Here is a 23,545-nt window from a genome sequence, read left to right as displayed (position 1 = left end):
TGGGGGACTAGGAGTACAAAGCTGAGAAAAGAGCATTGATCGGCTACTATCAGCATTAATAATATTTCACGATTGCCAGAAACTTTTAGACAAAGAAAGCCTATATCCATGGGAATACCACTGGAAACCTTATAGCTACAGATAGGAACTTCTAGAACCTTCTGGATAAATCAGAGGTGAGGCACTGAGGAAGAAGCTGTCCACTTTTCTATGGGTCCTTTGTTTTAGGACTTTAGAAATACAGAGCCCATAAAATCATGACAATTAGAGAAAAGGAGATGCCTCAATGTTGATATCCCAATTATACTTTAAAAGCTTAATAAAATGCATTATCCCTAAGATAAAATCTGACTTCTGTTTATCTTTGGATTTTAAATTCTGGAAATATTTAAAATGAACATAAACTCATAAATAATGTGAAATAACCAGAAACCGTATATACTACTACATCCTTCACCAGTTGATATTACCAGCAATATATTAGTATATTACGTTATGGAAATAGTTTATTATAAGCAATCATAATTAACTCACTAGTCTATTAAAGATATGATGGGTTACACCTTTTCTGTTCATGTATTTTCCTTAACAGATGAAGGACTGAACCATGAATGCAAACTCTGCAGCCAGACCTTCGACTCCCCTGCCAAACTCCAGTGCCACCTGATAGAGCACAGCTTTGAAGGGATGGGGGGCACCTTCAAGTGTCCAGTCTGCTTTACAGGTAGGAAGATTATTTCAGGAAGACTCAGGAGAGTTGTATGGCCACATCATGTCTTTCCTACTAGAGCATACTGCCCACTGCTATAGCCTTTCACAGATACGGTTTCAATTCAATTTTGGGGGGAAGATGTTTGATTTCTGCTGATTAGCATTATTGATTGCAGCCTACTTAAAGGCTCAAATGGGCAGGAAGGTTAACTGTCAGGATGAACAGATGGCATTTCAAGTTCTCTCAGAAGTTTGCACTTTTCCATTTGGAAAACAACATCCATGTTCACTTTTTTCCTCTTGGTGTGAAAAGGTTACCCAGGCTAAGGCTCTCTGCAACGAGGCTGCATTTTAATCACAAGACATGATTAAAAGTGCAGCCATGTTGGCAGCACATGTCTGTTACTTAAACATGGAGCATTTTATAACATCCTCCTCAAGAAATGAAAAGATATTATTAAAATTCTTCCAAATTTATTTGAACTAGAAAACTGATTAGAGGAGGCATTTATTTCCTATTAAATTGGGTTTTTAAAGTTAGTTGACATAAATTTACACTTCTAAGAAGAAACTTTTATTAGATGTTATAGCATTACAGTTTTCAGCAGCAAAAAAATAATAAAAAATAAATTTTAAAATCAGAAACTATTATTTGAAGCTCATTTGAAATATGATCACACAAATGTCTGGTATGCTCCCAACATTGACAAAGTTGTTTTGGAAAATCCTTTGTGATTATTTTGCATGTGTCTTAGACTCAGTGGTCAAGTTCCTCAAGGTTGTGTCTTCTTTTTATTTTGTGGGGGGAGAAGAAATGCACACACACTCACACACATACACACGCATACATGCGTATATCCTTCTCTCAAAATCGAGAAATTCTTTGTTTGCAGAGCAAAATTCCAAGCATTGATTATTTACCTTCACTGCATTCAGCCTGTAGATCTCTGTTCGGTAATAAAATAAAAAGCAAGGGACCATGTTCATTGCACAGTTAGCACAGCAGTACCTGAGTAAGTTGATGGCTTTGCTTCTAACGTTTTCCTGTTTGGCTCCTTGATTCGGTAGTTCCACCCGCCACTCACCTTCCTTCTTTCGGAACTCCTCTTTTATTCTTCTCAATTCCTATTTTTAAAAACATATTGTTATGTCTTTATCATCAGTAGTACGTATCTTAAGATACAAAGAGTCGCAAGCTTGGGTTCTTCATAAAGGGTCATAAGTCCTAAAGGAGGACTGGGTCATAGGCCTCCTCACGATTAAGACCCATAATAAAATAGTTCTTTCATGTTGTAACCAGAAGCCTTGTAAAATGTATTAAGTTATATGGAGATTAGTTGCAAATCTGTATAAAAACCCCATTTCTTTTTGTTGAAGTGGATAAAGAGACAAAAAATACATTAATCATGAACAGCCTGCATTTTCTGTGCAGACAGACCTGAATTGTTTTAGTGTATCTTGAAGTAATTTAGAAATAACAATTTTAAAAAAAAGAGAACCAAAAAAAAAAAACCCCACCTTCCAATATAAAGCATATTAGGTGAGAAAGGAAATCTGAGCCGATTTTTAAGGTAATGAGAAATGTGATTAAAATGTATGACTCACAAGAACAATATTCTAATATTTTAGGTTGGCTGGCAATTAGAATAATTTTAATGATTAGAGTGGAGTCAAAGTCAAATGCCAACATCTTTAATAAATCCTTTCCCTGCCTATACAGATTAATATTGTAGATGCAAACTTTTTTAGGTCACAGTGCACCAGGCATCCATCAGAAGTCAGTTCTGCCAACCCAAACACTGCCTCTGGCATATACAATTTAATTATTAATAGTATGTCTCCTAGGTAAACTGTTACACAGTCTTAGGGCCTTGTTTTGTAGTCATTAAAATTGAACATGTTTATATTATTGAAACCCTTGCATTCGGTGTGTAGGCTGAGTTGATCTTAAAGTACCCAAAGAGAATTTACCTGCCGTTCTGTTTCACATTTATAGACAGTGCCCCAGAGTAGCTGTGGGATATAATTTTTAGCATTAACACATTTAAATAGAGAACTGTTTGCTACCTATAACTTTAGGCAAATACAATAAACAGAGTTTTGGCATCCATGATTTCTTAACCTGTGGGTTGCTGAGAAATAGCAGTCATTTCTATTGAGACAGAGCTGTGCATTTGACAATTTTCGGCTTTATTTTTAAAAGATTTATAAGGAGCAGGGCCTCCATAAACCTTTACTTTGGAGCTGTTTGGGTTGAATCAGGTGTTCAGTAGAGTGCATCTTAACAAAAGCCAGAGACCCAACCACAAGCACACGTGACTCAGCTCTCCCCAGGTCCCGGATGGCCAGTCACACCCAGGGGCCATGCCCTTCAACCTGCTCTGTCTGTTTCTGGGGAGTCATGGACTGAGGGCACTTCGGAAACAAAATAACCCAAGTTCACCACTCTTTTATCATTTCAGTGTTTGTTCAAGCAAACAAGCTGCAGCAGCATATTTTCTCTGCCCATGGACAAGAAGACAAGATCTATGACTGCACACAGTGTCCACAGAAGTTTTTCTTCCAAACAGAGCTGCAGGTAATGTCCACGCGAGGAGGATGGGGGTTGAATCCAGTTGCTATTCTTGTAGGAAACAAGGGCGTTTTAAATCTGGATTCACAGTACTACTCATCCTGGGCCACCATAATGCTTTGTGTATACTGGGGCAAAGGGAAAATTAGAGACTGGATTAAAGACACCAAGGTAATTTTGCCTCTGGCTTCCATCAATCATAAAAAGAACTAGAGCAGTCCTATAATTGGCCCTTCTGACCCAGTGTGATAGACTTAGGGGTCAGGTTTATTGGACTGTGGGATCACTCACGTCACCCGTCATGGCTCGTTCTCCCAAATCCTGTTTTATTCATGTTCTTTTCCCACTGGGCTCCAGGCTGGATGGATGTCTAGGTTATTGTTGTCCTGAGGGGCTTGAAATTGAAAGGGAGAAGTTTCCGAAAAGAAAGAAGCTATACTCTTGTGCAGTATGTATTTCTTCCATTTAATGGAGTAGAATAATTATTACTCAACAACAGCCTTATAGTTGAAAATTTTGGCACCCAAAGATGTTGGCTTTAGCCTTGGATGTTCCACTTGCTAGATGTGTGACCTAGCTCAGTCTATAACTTCTCCAAACCTCAGATATGAAGAAATAATAACAAACCTCACATTTAGCAGGGCTGTTGTTCTGGTGAAGATGAAATAATGCCTATAGATATAAGGTATAAACTATAAAATATTAATGTTTGGTTACTTTGATTATTGTTAGCAATAGGCTGGTAGTTAAAAATATGAGTCAGAGACCTGGATGTTATTCCAGAAATGTAATGTCACTTACTGTACAAGCAAAATAACTGGGGTTTTTTTTTTCTGTTATTCCATCTGGAAAACAGATATAATATTTTATCTTCATTTTTCTGATGGAATGATATAAGGGTAACATGCTTTTTTGTTAAATCTTGTTGGTGCCTGTGGAGGAGAATGAAGTTAAACTCAAAAAAAATTTGTTATTAATAATAAAGTTATTAAGCCTAAAATGGGATACACGATTAATTTTCACATTGAACCCCTGAAACAACTAAAAGAAGAGCTGATCTGGTTGATCTGGTAGAGGCAAGACCGACGGGCTCAGAGCCCACCCACTCCTCAGTCCCCCCACCCCCAACCCACACTGGGCTCTGGGGCAGCTTTGTGCCTCCTTGGGCTCTGGTGAAGCCAGATTTATGCAGATATGTGTCAGAATAAGAATTCACAGTTTATCATCTCAGTTATCATTCTATAAGTAAACAAATAGCAAGTTAAGGAGATGAAATAAAAAAATAAGAAAGAATGTGTGAGCCCATTCAATTGTCATAATGTGTCAATGAACTAAAATTAAAGTTGCTGTCTTACCTTTTGTAGCTTCTAAAAATTCTATTCTGCCATATCTATTTGTGAATTAGATACAGGAGATAGGCCAAGTTAGACTACTGTTTAAAAGTATGTCATATTAAAATAATCCAAACTTCTGTTTGAAAAAATATATTCTTATTGTAATAGGTATCAAAGAATGAATCATTTTGGTTTTATGCATCTGTAAAGGACATGGACAGTACACCTAGTAATACTATTAATTAGTGTATAAACTGTGAAACAGAATTAAATAATAGTTTAAAATCAAAGTGGTAGAGATTCTGTAGAGACTGATGTCTATCTAACATCCTCAAAACAAAAATTTGCAACTTTCATTGTTTTCCTGTGTCAGTAGATTCTAACCTGGTAGTATACCGTCAACGTTTTTCATTAAAAGAACCAAGTACCGCAGCAGTGGTGGCAGCTGGCCCATTGTATAGCAGACAATATTAAGCAATTAATCACATCCTTCAGGACTCCAGGTTTCTTTTATGATATATGTTAGAGTTTCATAGAACATACTGTATTCAATCTTCTCTTCAATCTGTACAGACCAGTGGTTCTCAAACTCTTGTGATCTCGGGATGCCTTTACATTCTTAGAAATTATTGTAGACGACAGGGGCTTTGGTTTATGTAGGTTATTATGTGTCGATACTTTTCATATTAGAAATGAAAACTGAGGAATGTGCTAAGCACAAGAATACAATCCCACATTCTATTAGCTGTCAGAGAGATGATGTCATCCCACACCATGGGTAGCCTCTAGAAAACTCCACTGTACCCTCTCGGTATAATGAGAGTATAAAGGGCAGATAACATCAAATATTATTATAAAAATTATTTTGACCTTACAAGGCCCCTGAAATTGTCTAGGAGACTACAGCGGTCCCTGGGCCACACTTTGAGAACCATTGGTATTGAAGTTTTAGTACAGAACACACAACTCTTTCTGAGTCTTTGTGACCTTATGATATCAAACATCTCTCAAAACATTTCTGACTCATTCATTCAAATTATGATCTAGGCCAAAACAAGACTTATTCCTTAATGCAAATGTGTGAGCATTATTTTCCTGTCCCACAATCCACCATCAAATATATTTGGTCTTGATATGAATACTCAGGCTTAATATGTGCATCATTCCTTGATAAGAACAGTATTTACGGTTAGCATGTGATGATTTCTATGAATCAGATGCTCAGAGTCAATATTTTCACAAAGCTATAATCCACAGTCTGGAATATCTGTGTAGGTCGATTTTCTAAAATATCTAGTAACAGCAGTGGCTTTAGTTTCAACACATTAAGAAAAATGAATTAGAGTTAACTTTACTATTTCTAGTTTTGAAAGTGTTTTTATTTTTATATTTTAACCTTAGAGCTCCATGGTCCTGTGCATTTGCTTTCATTACCCAAATTACTTTTACACCAGGGCTCAGCAGATGGAATTAATGTAATTTTTAAATATCGATTTCTTTATTTCCTGTATAGAAAATGGGAAAGGTAAAAAAACATGATACAGTTTTGTTAATTCCCAGGATGTTGGGAAAAAATCAACTGAAATTAAGGTGGCAGTAGAAAATAAGGTCCATAACCAAAATAATAGTGGAGTAGAAAAGTACAGTGAAGCCCACTGTGGTCATGCCTTGGCATATAAAATAAATGTAAACTTTAAACCACTTGAACTCATCTACTTTTCTATGCTCTTAAAGTTCAGAGAGAAGGACTTTTCACAAGAGACCAGAAAGCTAAATGTCCAAGACCTGAAATCCTATTAAGATTTTAAAGCATATAATTTATTTTTTGGCCCTTATTGTCAGGGCGAATAATAGAGTAAGTTTAAGATAAGCATTCCAGAATTGCCCAGTAACATCATGACTACAAGTAATTTATATTTCTTTCACTGTTTATACCTAGTTAAAAACACGAAAGCATTTTTTTGTGGATAGAAGCGCTTTGTTGGGTATAAAACTTTTATATATACACGCGCACACACACACACACACACATATATATGGAGAGAGAGAGAGAGGAGGCAATGTTAATGAAAATTACATACCACTGTGTGTGTATATATGTATACATGTATGTATATCTTTCTATGTGTGTACACATGTATATGGCAGCATGTTACTTTCATTCACATTGCTTATGAAGGCAGTCAGAGTTCAGATAATTCCTCATTCTACACTGTCCATCTTCAGGAGATCTAGCACTCAGGTATCATCCCTTGATTATCACCAACCACAACTCCTTTTAGAATAAGGTAAGATGAAACTTCTGTCTCTATGGAACATGCAACCTAGGGCACACTTTTTGCCAGAGTAGAAGCTACATTCTTCACAGAACTCCAAACCTTGCTGAACAAAAGTTCTAAATTCTAGTCCAGAGACATATCTACGTTGTATAATTCTTAGCAAGATCTAATCTTTTTTTTAGTAGAGTTTCCCTCATTTTTGCAAGAACGTCTAATATACTTCAAAGGCCACCTAGCATGCTGGTAGGAGGAGAGATGTGCTTTGGAATAAGAGTCCATTATTTGAACTAAATGAACATTTTATTATTTTAGAAGTGAATGAATATGTTCAATGTTTCACATGTTTTCCTAGTAGGCCTCAAAATTTCTCAGCAGAACTTAAGGAAACTGCTTTGAGAGAGGATGGTATGGTCCAAGAATAATATCCTACAATGAATATTTGTATCCAAAGTGGTTTATACAGGTGTGAGCAAGTGGTGTGTTTGTAAAAATCCTGTTGAATAGGCCACTTTCTTTCAGCACACTAATTGCTGTGTAATTGGTGCGTCTAGAAAAACTGCAATTGGATGGCAGGGATCAAATCATCCTCTCCCGATGTGTCCACATGGCAAGTTCTGCCAGGCATCATGTTATAAAGTTAACGGCGATGGAGGGAATTCCTACAGGGAGTTTGGAGGGAATTCCTACAGGGAGTTTAGAGGGAATTAATTGGCCTTGATGAACTTTAGGCTCTGAGATTCTGGTATTTCAACTCCTTTTGAATCAAAGATTATCTTGATACCTAGACCTTCCCTTCAATAAGACTTGAATGCAGTGTTTTCCACATTCAAAGTACACTAGTCATTTGACATTCTAAGGGCTATACCAAGACTTTCAAATATTGCTGAAGTTTAAAGATGTAATTGTTTCTATAGCTATTTGATATTCTTCTCAAATAGCTTTTCCACCAAATCACTTGACTTTGATGCATATCTGTCACACCACAGTTTAACTGGTGCTTGAGTTTTATGGTCATATTTCTGAAAGAAAAATGAATTATTGTATATGAGATGAGACACAGAAGACAATAGTACAACATCGAAATGTGGCTGCTGAGTGGCTCGCTGGATCACTAGCTAACCTAACTAGTGGCCCTATGCTAGACTTTCAGTGAATGTCATACAAATTTGTGTCTCAAATTACTAAATAATACATGATGAGGAATTCAGGAGTCCTTGTTAATAGTCAAAATCACAAATGCTATACCATATTCTGCTAAAGTCCCAATGCCATTATTAGGTAAGAAAATATATTTATTAAAAGTATTTATAACTACATTTTTTTAAATTCATCATGGTGCCAAGCACTCTGTGGCATACAACATATAACTAGAAATGTATCATATGTACAGTCAACTAGAAAAGATGATATGCATATAAATAACGATTATTCTGTGAGGTAATTATCTAATCAATTGATACATGTATCCCAGGAGAAGGTGTTTCGTCTGTCTCTGGGAAAATCATCAGGGAGGCATTCAAGGTGCTTTGAAGGATGGATATGCAATGTGTAGAACATCACAGGCACTCACTGAACACGGGGTCCCCGGCCCTCTGGCCACATTCCTTAGCAAACAAAATCAAGATTTATCATTATTTGGAAATAAAATCTCTATCCCAGACATATCAGACTCACCTTAGTTGTCTGTTCTAGTTCACTGGAATAATTTTCCAATTAGTCATACCTTGACATAGTTTCATGTTAGTTGATTTCCAGGTAAAAATCCTTATTTTTAAACATTCGTCTTTTTCAGGTGATTAGGAGTCTTGGGTTTTGTTTTGTGTTTTAGCATCTGTAACACTAAACATTTATATTTGCTCTCAGAAATGTATTTCAAAACAACCCACCCCCTCCCTGTCAATTGAGGAGGTGTGGCCAAGACAAAAAGTTTGATCTCCGCCTCCATAACAGACAAGGATCTGGGTGTGGTTTGGAGAAAGGTTTGTTTCAGTTGATTTTGTTCTCAACTTTCCCTCCAAGTGAGGCTGAAATTCTCTTTTGCAAACAGGGGGAATGGAACAGTGTCTGTTACTACTCAGCACGCCTACACCAACTGCCTTTAAAGATATTTGCTCCTCATACCCATGTTCTGCTCACAACTTTTCTACATTTTTCAAGGGCTTGATTTTTATTTCTAATAGAGCTTAAAATTTATTTTATTATTTCCACTCAAACTATAAAATTCAAAACCCTGTCTTGCCTTGTCTCTTATCATGTGGTCTTCCTTTGGGACCCATGGATTGGAAATAGTTGCCCATCACCGTGCCTACACCTGGCATCTTCAGGTTCTATAATGATCAGGTAGTTTGGAGGAAAGTCAGTGTTTGGAGGGGAAGGAAGGAACGAATTTCCTGCCTTTTCCTGGATGGTCTAGCCCATGTCCTGCAGCTCTCCATCCCCTTAGATCCATTGCGCCTCTGTGTGTCTCCTGTTCTTGGGGCTGAAATCTCAGCCCTTAAACACATGACAAAGACGCTGAGATTCGCAGGAGTATAAATTGTGTCAAATGAGCAGGCAGTTCTGGAACAGATCCATTTTATACATCCCCTCATTTCTTTGCTTTGTGGGTCTGCGGGGCTTTGGAAGTAAATTGGTGCTACAGCAACTTCCACTTAATTTGCTCAGTGGTTAAATTGATCTATCTCTTTTATTTGATCGGATCTCCAGGAACCGAATCATTTGCATTGATTTATTGATTGGTGCAATGTTTTCACCATTAGTTTTGATCACTTTCAGCTGTTAATATTGGATAATTCAATCAGGATTGATTGGCCTTACCATTGAAAGTAGAAAGTTAATCACGTAGGACACAAATAGGACATGGCTAACCTAACCTCAGTTTCACTGTTATTCTGTCCCCCTTACCCCATCAACTATGCAGTAGCAAAAAAGCTAGTAGGAGTTTTTTGGTTTTTTTTTTAAAGCAAAAGAGGGAGTTTGCAACTTTATAGCATTCATAATACATCTAAAGGTGAGGTAGTTTTATTTTGCTTTTTAATAAAACTGCATCTAGAAATTAAGCAAGCATACAGAAAGATAAGCATGATTATTACAATGAACTCATTTGGACTAAATGAATAAATGCATTTCCAATTACCCGATTTGTACCAATAAATGCCTAATCTGTGTGTGCATGCTTGGAGACACAACCTGGGCTCACCTTTTTCTAAATTTGGCCCTCACTGCTTCACCATGTGTCCTGGTAGTCAAATTTTCAAGAATCAAGTGGTTAATATGACGGAAGGAAGGGCAACAGAGGTAATTGCAATAAGCTAAAACCACTTTATTTGCATTTGAATCGTTTTTGCAGCACCCCAGCTCAGTTCTTAAAAATTCTCCATCCATTAATTTTTTGATGTTCATATCGATGGCTGGTTTTCGCTATTAAGAGCAGGAGCACCACCTCCTTGTTCTCGGACTCATTCCCTCCTCCTACAGCCCCGTTGTTAGCGAGCTGCCATTACATTATTTTTTTGTCTGGCCCAGAGTTGACGACAGATGGCCATCTCTGAACTGCCATCAGTGCAACTTTATGGAGCATCCAGCTAGGGTGTACTGAAGAGCACGGTGGCCAGTTCTGCAGCCCCCTCCCTCCCCACCCCCTGGAAATGTTCATCACCTCTGCCACATTCTGCTTTGGCTGGGCTTTGCTGGCCCTGCCATCCTCTATGTCGCCAAGACAGCCTGCTGCCTTAGCACTGGAAGATCTGTCTCCATTAGAAATGAGAGACTTTGGGCATGGTTGTCCTGTAACAATAGATCTCTGTCTCTGCACCTTTGTAGTCAGAGCCTTTTGAAAGATCGCGGAACCCAAATTTCTAGAACATTCTGCAGTCCAGAGAGGCACGTTGAATTCCCACACGTATTCCTATTTTTGATGTTTACTCCTCACGTGGATTGGTTTCCTCACATTAGCAGAGACAAAGGGCCATGAATAGACCCTTTGTGTTTATAAACTTTTATCTAACTATTGGAAAACACCACGTCCATATCCAGCTACTATGACAATTAGGGTAAGAGAGACGGTAATCATGGGCTTCAACTATAAATCCCCCGAGATGAGCAAGGAATTCATCCCAGTATCTTCTTGGTTCAACGATGTGGCGACCCCTTGGACTGTGGACTGCCTTGTGAAGTGAGCTGTTGCTATGCATTTGGAGAAAGATTGAGAGGCTGCTCCTGATCGAGTTTGCTAAGGCAAGGCAGCTTCAGAGCCGAACGTGTATTTTAAGAGGAATTCACATTTGTATCCTTTATTGTTATATTTGCAGCAAATCTACAGCTCCTAACAGGCTCTGCCCTGCAGCTATGAAGGAGTCAGTTCCCCTTATTGGAGAGAGAGCAGTGTTCTGTAAAAGCCTGAGATGTGGCTGTGGCGGCGAGATGAATAGTGCTTAAAAGCAGTGCTTGCGGGGCTGTCATTTAGAACAGCAACTCCCAGGCTTTAAACGAGAGTGAAAGGAGAGTAAACGAGTCCTTTAAAAGTGGTGAAATTTTAAACTGCCTAAAATAACAAGTCTCCTTCATTGATAACTTCATTGAATGAGTGAGTAGGGAGCTAACCGGGCAGGAACCACTTTCCTGTAGGAGGGGAAAGTTTGCACAAGCGAGGCTTGTTCCCGGGCCCTGGGCGTCTGGGAAGCCGACTTCTCTCCGCATGCCCCCCACCCACCCCACCCCACTGCACCCGTTGGCTGGTGGAAAACCAGCACTCACTGAAAACCCCAATCACCCCTAAAAGGTTTCCTTTTTTACATTGCCAAAACTTAATTTTATCATTGACTTACACCCCTGGGCACATCTGCTAAGCTCATGTGCCTTCTAGACATATAAAAGGCTACTGTGATACCATTAAATATCAGCAGTGTGCTTTGCTGTGCTTTGAGTTTATAAGGGTGAAAGGTGATTGTGCAGGAAAATGGAACAGTATATTTGCTGTGAGACAGGCACCAAGACCTCACTCCCATACTCAGTTATAATTCATGACAGTACTGGTGGGAAGCCCTTATCCCTCTGTGGACTTAATGCATCTCCACTGAAGCCTTCTGAGAGCACCCTGCGTCCCCCCCACCATCTGTGCGCTCACTTCCGAGTGTGCTTGCGCTCGCGTGCTCGCTCTCTCTCTCTCTCTCTCTCTCTCTCTCTCTCTCTCACTGTTTCCTGTGATCTCTTGGTGTTAATGTTGTCTCACTGCTACTGATTTATTTGTAAAGGTAGTTCTCCAAAACGGGATTGTCATATAAGTAGAGGAAGAACTGGAAGGAACACATTACCGTGTTGTTTAATGTCTCATTTGAAAAATGTCGATTAGGAAATAGAGAGTCAGCAGTTGCCTTAAACCCGTCGCTGACGCTGAGAGCCAGCCGAGGCCTCACTGCCAATTGCCCATTAGTATGAGGTGCCCACGGCCTGCATTGTGCTCAGAGACCAGGGAGGGACACCAGGTGTGCATCACCACCTAAGTTATCCCTGTCCTGCACCTCAGTTCCATGTCCGGGAAGTGGAACCTGAGCAAGACTGTGGTCCGGAGAGATGCTTGCCCACTCTGTGCATTGGCTCAGGCCAGCCCGTGTTGCAAGCACTAACCCTGGCCTCACACACTGGCCCCATGCCCAAAGTGACACCACTCACTTTGAGGACCAGAGCTAATTGCTGGAGGGGTTACACAAGTCTCAGTTCTACACAATCAAACCCTGGGGTGTACAGAACTTCACTTAAAATAGCTGTGGTTGTTTGTGTGGTGCGAGCCATGTTCTGAAGCAAAAGAATCAGAGATGGCCAAACCTGGTACAGCCCAGACCCAGCAGAGGGTCACAGAAATAGCTGGCTTGTTCCCTCCCTGTCCCATCCCCTGCAAATTCTCTCCCTCTCCCCCCCGCCATTCCCACTTTCTGCTAGAGCCTAGAAGACGATGAGACACAAGGGGAGAGTATGTTAAAACCAAAGATGGAAGATGGAACTGTACCTTGTTCATGGCTGACCCAAGAGCAATTTGTAATGTTTCATAATGTGTGCTCTTAACATAGTCCATTGTTAGCACTCCTTTTTAAAAGATAAATCAAATCCAGTTCTGTAATACCCGTGTAGGAATTTAACAGATGTGATGCCATAGGGGACCTACTGTGTTATAAACTGCAGAAATGGCCTTTTTATGCCTCAGACTCGAGCTCATTCCAAAGAGGCTTTAGAACGACAGCAGCGAGGTGAGAGGTCGTGCATTAAGACAGTGGCACCCACACGTAACTCCGCCTCATGGGTAATTGGTTCACAGTCTCTGGGTGGTATTAGTCACATCATCTCATTCACCCTCCAAAGGAAAAGGAGGGCAAGAAAGGCTGCGCTCACTGTCCAGGTTTTCTTGGGTGAAAGATCACTGAGATGACACAGCTGAGTAGTCAGCCTGAAATCCTGGTTGGTATTTTATTAATTTTGCACCAAGATAAATCCTGAAATTCTGACAAACTCCATGACAGGTGAAATTCCTTCTTGCAGAATCTGCTCAGCAAGAGGCTGCTCATTTCGTTCTGTTCCGAGGCAGGCAACAGGAGGGCAGCTTTATAATCAGCCCTCGACGGACCCCCAGCCGCCCCAGAGTCTGGGGCTGATTGAATAACTCCTGGGCCTCTCCCCCTAGGCCTCCATCAGCGGGGGTCCTGTGGAAAGCAATCTCCCGCAGACTGGCACTGAAGTGAGCTTTAAACCACCATTTTCTGCTCTCCAGAGGAGCCCGGAGTACTAAAAGATAGATGGACTGCAGATATTTTATGAGAAACTGTCAGAAGAAGAGCAGAGTAAATGTTTTTTTCTCCCTCTTCTTTGAGTCACACACTACATCACTGTTGAATGTCTCCCAGAATCTTTTACATTTAAAGTAAGAAATTAATTGGTTGCTAACCTTTAATTCCCCCTCCCTCTTCTTCATTGTCTTCCTCTTTTTCTTTTTCTTTCTTTTTTTTTTTTTCCTTAAATATTCACACAGAGGCCCTTTGCTTAACCACAGTTGCAGAAAATCAGTACCATTTGCAATGAAATATTTATAATGACAGAATGAAAAATTGGATTCATTTTCTGGACTGTAGCCGAACAGTCTGCAACTTTGTGCAGCATTGTTTAGCATCTCTCATTTCTTCCTTCCATTGGAGTCTTTTTCCAAAACATACCACATGCATCCTTACCTGTGCTTTGGAGGGATGCCTACCAAAACACAGCCCATTTCTACTCCTTTAAAAAAAGAGGAGGAAAGAGCATATTTGTGTTTGCGCTGCCATGCGGGGGGCAGGCGGATGCGGCCAGTCAAAAGGTACAGAGGATGTGAACTCGGTCAAAAGGAAGAAGAGAGTGTTAGCTCTGTAGGGAAGAGCTGGGAGAAGTTCATAAGGAATACAAGAGACAGTCTGGCCTGTACTTTGTAGCGGAGTACAAACAGCAATCAGCATGCCAGGGTGTCTTGGGGCAGATTTACAAGGGGAATGGGATGGCACAACTGAGGTGTGTAAACATACATGGAATATCAGAGCTCACCTTTCTTTTTCCCTCCTGTGCTTGCTGCAAAGGCTTTCCACATGATCCTCGTATTCAGAGCTGCTTTCTTTCTAAGTGGCAAGGTTGATTATTGCGTGTTTCAACAGATAAGAGACAAAAGGATTTTACTAGGACAGTCCAGCATTATATTTCAAACAAGTCCTCCTCCCAAGTGCAAAAGCCACCACAATGCATTTATTCTCATTACAGGACTGGACTGGATTTGTAGCGAGATGCCTAGGAAATGAATTTTGGTCAACCAAATAAGTTTTCACTTGCCACTCCACAGACAGGCCCAAAGCGCCTGCCTGTTCCTCTCCCTCCCTTGTAGGAGTGTGATGGGAACATCCCCCTTCTAGGGGAGCCTCCTAGGCTGCCAGCCCAGCCCTCTGTGTTAACCTTTTATTGGTCTCCTTTTGGAACACTGGGTTTAATTAGCATTGTTTTATTTTGGTGGTTTTTCAAAAGTGAAAATAGTTCTAATAGATTCAAGCATGAATAAAAATAGTCTTAAATTCAAATCTTGAAGGTTTCATTCACTGAATTTGCATCCTGCATTGCCAGCTCCCCAAGATCAATAATCCATATTTTATTGTATAATAAAGGCTGCCTGTAATTGAATTAGTTCGTTCATTCCATCTGATTAGCCCTATTTTATTCATGGAGAGGAAAAAGAATACAAACTTACCTTCACCAACGTATTGTATTATTTGGATGTAAAAGAGCTTGCAGCAGCATAAAGCAATTGTAAAAGGATAATAGAAAATTCATTTTAATATTGTTTATCTGAGGAATAATATGATTCACATCACACTGCATTGTTTGGTGATAGCTTTAATTTTCATATCTATCATATCCATCTGTCCTCCAGTCATCCTGGAGTGAGTCTACTGTAACAGGTCTCTTCTGACCAACTGCAAGAATCACACTCCAAAATTCTGAAAGACAACCGGGATAAGCAATCTTTTCCTTTTACAACCCTTGGAGAGATTCACCTTTTACTCACCCTAAGGCCATTTTCTCTTATTTACCTGTGTGTTTCCATTGTCAAGGTTTTTGAATGCTTTCTCTGTTCTCAAAGCAATATCTTAGCACAAATTATTTGGGAGATGAGAAACACTGAGCGGAAAAGGAGTCGTTCATTACTGGGATCTCTCAAGATCACTCGGTATAGTCCAACTTGTATGTGATACACACTTTCTCAGAGGCTGGAGTTTTTATACAGGCTCCTAGATCTGTCTTTTCATTGCATTCTGCAAAAAATGAATTTAAGAAGTATGCTGACAGTTTGGCATGAAATGATGTGTGTTCTGACACAAACTGCATTGTAGCTTAGGAATCTAGCCTGAAGTTATTTTACTGTAGCATTTCTATGATTCTCTGATATAGGAGGGAAAAAGAACTTTCCTTAAAAGTGTGTTTTAGGATATGACAACCCAGCACCGTGCATGGATTCAGCAATTCGTTTCTACTTAGCCTTTATTATTGCTTACTTTCTTGAGTGCCAGGGTTAAGGGCAAAAACATTTTTTACACTAGTTTTTCAACAACTTAGGTGAGTGTGAAATATATACCCAAGTAAATGGGAACTGTAATAGTGATGTGTTCAGAATCTGTCTTCTCTGCAGACCAGGGAAGAAACATTGAATAGCATTCAATTATGTACTGCCAGATGTATTCCTGCATGTGATGTAGCTTGCCGAACTGCTTTGAATGATTTTCAGTATTATTAAACAGGCTCACAGGAGCAACAGGCCTCATGACAGAAGTAAAGAGCCATGTGACAGAAGTCCTTGGTGAAGGAAAGTTGCACAGTGCACCACGTCATCAGAGAGAACACCACAATGCAGGCTTTCTTTAAGTATCTGAGTTAACAACACTCTGGGAATATTTCTCTTCCTCTTGTCCAGCTCCTTCTGTGTTGTGGCTGGTTTGCATTTGTGTTTGAAGTGCCAGGCGGTTTAATGAAGTTATTCTTTTATAAATTTTGCAACACTGAAGCAAGCATGAGGGCTTTAAATTAGAATAAGTGCCACTTCTGTATGGCAGGTTCCTTTGAGGACTGATTAGAATGAGGCCTCCCGTCGCCTGGCCCTTTATGCGTGGCAGTGCTGCTCTGTGTACTTGTTTACAGCCCACCTTTAAATCTGCCTGAGTGTGTACCATGTCTGCCGCCTGGCCCTCTGTTCTTCAAGACTATTTTTCTTCCAGGGTTATGTTAAATACTTCACTGTAAAGAGTTGTTTTTTTTAATTATATTGCTTTATTATAATGAATTAAAATTAACTTGGAGTAGCAAATTATTTAAGGATGTGAGGGTTATAGATTACTCTCACCATAGCTACAGCACATCTTTGTGTGGGGGAATTAAAGGGCTGTCTTCCCGGTAGCTGTGTGTACCAGGAAGGGTGAGGAGCTGTCCCACAGAGACACCTGGAAGTAGAGCCAGAAAAAGGTGCCCAGGAAGTGGGAGGAGAGTGGTAGTTTCAGGTGTGGGTTTCTGAAGCAAGTCGAAGTTCTTCTTGGCAGGGCAGAGAGTGGGGGCAGCTCTGCCATTTCAGGACCTGAAAGAGGAAATGGCGGACAGGAGAGAATATAAATATACCTTAAGACAAGGTTTGATAGAGAATAAGAAATACACTCAAGCATTCCTGATTTCTTCTTCATGCCTATGCGGGCTTGGCAATAAACTGGATGATTTCAGAGGGCAAGGGGGGGAGGAATTGTTAAAGAAAGGGGACCTGAAACTTTCTACTGTCCACCAAAACATACAGGGAAAGGGGAAAGAAAAGCAAAAAAAAAAAAAAAAAAAAAAAAGGTACCAAACTTAAGTGTGAATTTGTTCCACCTCCCCTTCAAGCCAGGATCATTTATTTAAAGTAGGAGATGACCAAATAGAATTGGGTCTGTGAAATATTTGCATTTTTAAATAACTTTCTTAGAATTTAAAACAAGAGCTAGTCGGGGCTCCTTCTAATTGCATTCTCTATGCAAGGAATATGTCCCTTGAGGGACTGAAAGATCAAAGGCAAAACACCAGGGATTTTACCTGTAGAAACAGCGCCTGTATGTAACTTTCTCACTCGGCAGCAACACAGACTCGCTTGCTTAGGCATGGAAATGCACATATGCACACATGTGCATGTGCACACACACATTTAGACTGTGGCTCATACTTAACACCGTTTAATGATGCAAATTAATACTCTGTCCTTTCACAGTTCTATTTTTAAGTATATTTATTTACTAAAGCAAATGCTCTAGTAGGCAAGCATTTGGTTGCTTACGATGGAGAAAGATGTTTTCCTGTTAGTCTTAATGATTTATAACATGTTTGACTTTCTCGTAATGTGAGTTTACCTCCTAGGGAGTGTGGCAGTGTTTTTAATAAAAGAAATAATACACTACAAGAATGTGGCATTTCTCTTGCTTTTTGCCCAAGCTCAATAAACTATTTTTCATAATTATTGGAATTTGTTTGGGGAATCCTAGTCTCTATCAAGTGGAAAAGCAGGAAGAGTCTTGGCTTCCTCCTTCTCCCCACAAAGGTTACCCTTTGAATATAAATTACAACGCCCCGTGCTTTTCCCATTCTAATCAGATGACCTTTTGAATCTGGTGGACCAGAGTTTAAATCCTAAGCCTGCCAGTCAGTTTTTAAATCAATGTCCTGCTCCAACGTCTTTCGGTACATAACTAAATTTCAGTGGATTTAAAACATGGAAGTGAAGTAAGTAATGCCGGTGAAATCTTGCAGCTGATGGCAAAACAACCTAACTTGATTGCAAGATCTTGGGCCAAGTGACATGACTGTGGTTAATTTTACTAACTAAATCCTCTACAAAGCCTTCTGGGATTCAAAATCTAAGAGAAAAAGGAGGAGTAGGAAATGTGTAATGTTTGCAAGAGGACATTTCTGAGCAATTATCAATTTAAGCTCCCATTCTTTGCTGCTAATTACTACACAAGGTTGTTAAATATTTAGCAGAAGTTTGTTTAATTGCCTTTGACTGGGAAGGGGATGCCTGAATATGGCTTCAGCACCAGGAGTCAGTTGTGTGCTGTGTGCACTAAGAGTCTGGAAAGGAGGAAATTTGTATTCGCCCAAGATGAACACATTACAGTGTCAGACAAACCTTCTTTTTTCTTCCTTCCACAGATTTATTCATCTTTTAAGGTATCTAAAATTAAAGCACGAAGAAGGGGCACTGTTCATGGATGTAAAATTGGAAGGAGGTCATTCTTAACCTTGTTTACAGATGTTCTAGTTTAGAAAGCGCCAGTATGATAAATTAAACATTACAGGGGAAAAAATTAAAGCTTAGCAACAACTGGCACATGGACACATCTGTCTGTGAAGCACTGACTTAATCCCTGAATATCTTATTAGACAGTATTGCCTATCAAAGCCTTCTGTCCCACAATGCACTGGGATCCTGCAATTCTAGAATCTTAGCAGGATTGTTACACCCCAGCCTCTGTTTTACTTGTGCTGGCTTTGTATAGTTTAATTTAAATTTTCAGTTGTCCCCTTGCATGTTATCAGGTAGTTCCATTCATTTTTTTCTTTTAGAAATAAACTTTATACCTTTAATATATTTCCAAGTGGAAATATATTAAATTGCTCTTTTTAGCCTGTTCTTCCAATTCGGCACTTTTTTTTTCTCTGAATGTAGTAGATAGTGCATGCTATTATCAGTTCCAAAGAGGGACATTTCCAAGACTGTCAGGTATGCAAAACAGATAGGGGTCAGCTTGCAACTGAAATTTTACTACCGTTTTTAAATGCTTAATGGAAAATGGAATTGTCGGGATATTAACATTTCTTGTATGTGACCTAACAGTAGGATTTGTCCCTTTGAAGCTGGTGGACCAAGTGGCTTGTTTCATTTCTCCATGATGTTTAATTGTCAAAATACTAGGAATTGCCCTACATTGCATTATTTAAGTAATTAGTCTTTGCTCAGGCTTCTGAAAACTCACATTAGGCTAAGACTAGGCTAATTAGCTGGGTATTCTTGCTACATTGTTAACCACCGTGGGTTTTTCCAGCAAAATGTGGTGAAAATAGGCCCTTTTGAACTGCCTCCCCACCTCCCTGTGTAGTCTGATGAATCTTCACCTCCCCACCTCCCTGTGTAGTCTGATGAATCTTCAACCCCACCAAATTCGACTCCTAAGCAGTCTCTGCCCTCGGGGGCTCCCGGCTTTATTGTGCTATTCACTCCCTTTCCATCCTCTCCTCATCTCTTCAGCACCAGGCAGGTATGAGTCCTCTGAGAACTAAGCCCACAGCCTCTCACAGCAGGTGAAGGCTCTTTCCTCTAGGTCCCATAGCACCTTGTCTCTAGGTAGCTGGTGGGGAGCATCCTTCATCTCTGCAGCCGGCTCAGCCCAGGGTTAGAACACAGCAACCAGTGCCCTCAGCAATCGCTCTTGCCTGGAGCCAGCTCAGCCACTGGACTAGCTATGAGACCTTGAGAGTTGGCTTAAACTCTCTGGGACTTCATTTCCTCACCTGTAAAATGAGATACTGGACCAGATGCTGCTAGGTCACTTCCAGCTCTGAAACCAATTCTTTGTTTTTCTGCTGCATTACCTACAGGTGTAGTTACTCCTGTCATTGAATTTGTACCAGCAAATTGAGGGTGGGGGCTCTGTACTTCTTTCAAAATGGATAGTTGTTTCTATGCCCTAAATATTAGTTTTCAAGGTCCCATGTTTGGAATCCTTTATACATTATTAGATTACAAATATTCCTCAAGTGGCACTGATTAATTGCCACTAAAATGTACCGCCTTTGTTCATTGACAGTACATGCAAGTATCTTAGTTGCTAAAACAGTGTACATTTCTGGAGAGACTTGGTTCTTCACACAAACAGTGCCATTTATTATATATCTCAAATCCTTTCCACAATTTCTGGTCAATTGCCCACTTTCACCCATTGATTATATTTTAAAACACCATGCAGTACAGTCCCATGTGGTATATATGTGCCCCATTGCAAAACATTCTTTTTTTAAGGTGAGGGAGAAACCTCTTAAACTGAAGACTAAGTAGCATACTCAAGCATGGAATAGCAAGCTCCATGTGTTTTCAATACACAGTAAATTCCAAACAGTTATGTGGCTTCCCCATATCCACCTGTTCCTGTACCTGCCCTCTAATTTAATATCTCAGTAGACCTGTCAATAACAGGACAAGATCTCCTAGTTATAGCTACTCAGCATACTGCATAGACTAACATTTCTCCTTCCCCTGTAGAGACTTCAAATCCCTTAAACACAGAACTCTCCTTATTCCAAGCTCTCATTTATTTATGCACAAATGTTTTTTAAACAGTGTAAGGCAATGGTCCTCAACTGAGAGTCATTCTTCCCACCAGAAGATATGTGGCAATGTCTGGGGACATTTCTGGTTGTCACAACTGGGAAGGTGCTTCTAGCGTGTTGTCAATAGAGGCCAGGGGTGCTGCTAAACATTCTACAATGCCCAGGACAGTCTCCCAGAACAAAGAGTTGTCCAGTCCCAAATGTCACTAGTGCTAGGGTTGGGAAACCGTGTTGTAAGGTAAGCCCCACTGGCCTTCTAAATCTATTTAATTTACAGGCTCCTCTCTAGAACCAAGCAAGTGAATGCATGTATTTTGTATAATGACTGGGAAATAGTTTACTGGATTGTCTTTTGGGTTACTTTAAATGAGATAGAAAAACTTTAAACTATGTCTACATGGTCAAGTCTTCTAAACATGAGCTTGTGAACATGCCAATGTCCACATACTTTAGAGTTGTCTCTGATCACCCTTTTCTGGGCTTACTTAGCATAAGTGTCCAGATAACAAAAACAACAAAAATGTCCTTCGGTGAGGTTTATTAGAATGTGAAATCATTTCCTCTGGGAGGTATGAAGGAAGCTTCATTGCCAGAATCATTTAAAACTGGCCTGGAGTATAAACTTTATAAAACAATTCTGTCCCTGCAAGGGAACAAACTAAATAACCTGATAGTCTTTTTCCATCTTTAATATCTTATATTTTTCTGATCACTTCTGATGATGCCATCATCAGAAAATGCTTTGAGATGTCAGCCCAAGCCTGTGTGAACTGTTAAATGTCAAAAGAAAATGCATCAGTGTCTCTGCAAGTTCATGGTGATGACATTACCATATGAAAAAATAAAAAGGGAAAGTCTGTCACTGCAAACATGACCATAAATGCAACATTCACGGCATTAAAGAGAGGGGCAAAAGCATATCATAACAGACGGTTTCCAAAATGCCATTGCTATGTCATAATAAAAGAGTAGACTGTCCTTCTAGTAAATTCTACAAAGGTAAAAATTATGAATCAGCTTCCCTGGTGATGAAAAACTCACTGTGTGTCCTTTTTTTTTTGATTCTCAAAGCACTTTGAGAAAATATACTATATTTGCCTTTTTAAGAATATTTATTGAATGATAACATAGCTCACCAAAATGCATATATATACATATATACATATCTACATATACACATATATATATATATATATATATATTCATCCTGATATTTACTGAGTAAGGTCCATGAAAATACAATTACCCAAAATTTCTCCAACCAGGAAACAAGCAGTGGAAACTTTGGGGTACCAAAATGGGGTATACATGGTACTTTGGGGTGATTTGGGTCTTTGTGTAATTTTTACAACCTCCCTATGGTATTTCCAGAGCTGTAGCAATTTACTTTTAATTAATTTTAAATTATGAGTATTTTTGTAATTGTGTGGACTTTGAAAATGTAATTTATTAACATCTACATCCTGTTAACCTCATTAAGGTGCTTAAAAGCCATGCTTTGCCATTGTGACTATTTTTTCTCTGACTTATGGGGGAAATAACCCAGTACCCTGTCATGATTAGCTATATACACTTCTAAAACTATTTCACTAGCAGAAGAACTTGGAAATAAAAAAGAGGGTGGAAATGTAAAAATCTTGATTAGAAAGTATAATTTAATAGAACATGTATTGAACCAAATGTATTGATTAATGTAGAAGATATAGTACTTATATTGATTCAAACCAGAGATTTAGTACTAAAAGCTCTAAGCCAAAAAGCTGTTGCAGATTGCTACAAAAGTCAGTTTAATGCTGTCCTTGAGAATGCCTTCACAAAGAAATTCTTCTAATGTTTGAGGACTAGGTAGAATGCGGTATATGTCAGTCTGATCCCGGAGGGTTTTATTTTGTACTCTAATAGCTGTTACGAGCCTACATTATATCCAAGGAGTAATTTTCCTTAGGGGTGCCCGGCTTGCTTTGTGTCAATATTCTAGCATTTTAAGTCACGTACAGTATATGCTTCTGGGAACAAGGAAGGAGCCAGCCAGACTCATAATGGTCTGCATTCATTAATAAAGGCAGAAGCTTCTGTCCCCACATTGCCCACTACAGGGATGCCTCTTTGGCCTTCAGGGACCCGTACAGACACATTTTTAAAAAGCTTTATTTTGAGTGGGCAGGAGATGAAATGTAGGACTTGCAGGCATTTCCTAAGTCAGCTATATGCCTGAACACAGGGATGACCTTAATAGGTCAAAGAAGAATGCAGGTCAAAAGACTTATTATCCAGCCTGTTGGAAACCAATTGCTTTTGTTTAAAAAAAAAATAAAAAATAAAAAAGCAGTAGTGCTTAAAGGTTGACAGTAACTTAGAATTCTGTTTGCAGCCTATGACTGCACGACTGTATGAGATCTGGAATATGCTTCTAGAAAAATAAGAGCATGCTGATTATCCTCAGTGTTTGCAGATAAAGGTCCAACCCAAGTGATAAAAGGAAGGGTAATATAATTAGTTAATCAGTGATGATTGATTATGGATGTTTGCATTCTTCAACTAAAGAAAAAACAACATGCTGCCATGGTGCTGTCACCATCTGTTGAAAGAAACAGCCACATTTAATCTTTATATTTCTTTATTTTTTCCCTCCTTGCATTGTTTCTGAGCCACAATTGCCTACTATTTCATCTGGTTGGAAAACATCTCATTTAAATTGAATACAACTGTAGTTTAAATTCGGGATTCTAATGGCATAGTGAATTAGTGGAAAGCTT

The 23,545-nt window shown here is 39.4% G+C and overlaps 1 protein-coding gene across 1 annotated transcript in view; it reads left to right on the top strand.

The window, feature by feature from the left end:
* Positions 1–23,545, top strand: part of ZNF521 (zinc finger protein 521) — a 155,838-nt gene that overhangs the window by 126,602 nt on the left and 5,691 nt on the right. The window contains exons 3-4 of the mRNA XM_063077154.1: positions 593–724; positions 3,174–3,289. Coding sequence (XP_062933224.1) covers positions 593–724; positions 3,174–3,289 — 248 coding nt within the window. The remainder of the gene's footprint in view (positions 1–592; positions 725–3,173; positions 3,290–23,545) is intronic.

The sequence above is a fragment of the Cynocephalus volans genome, chromosome 13 (genome assembly GCF_027409185.1).
Source record: "Cynocephalus volans isolate mCynVol1 chromosome 13, mCynVol1.pri, whole genome shotgun sequence".
In the NCBI taxonomy this organism is placed as follows: Eukaryota; Metazoa; Chordata; class Mammalia; order Dermoptera; family Cynocephalidae; genus Cynocephalus; species Cynocephalus volans.
Note: the sequence above shows the minus strand (reverse complement) of the source record. Positions and strands in the feature narration are given on the sequence as shown.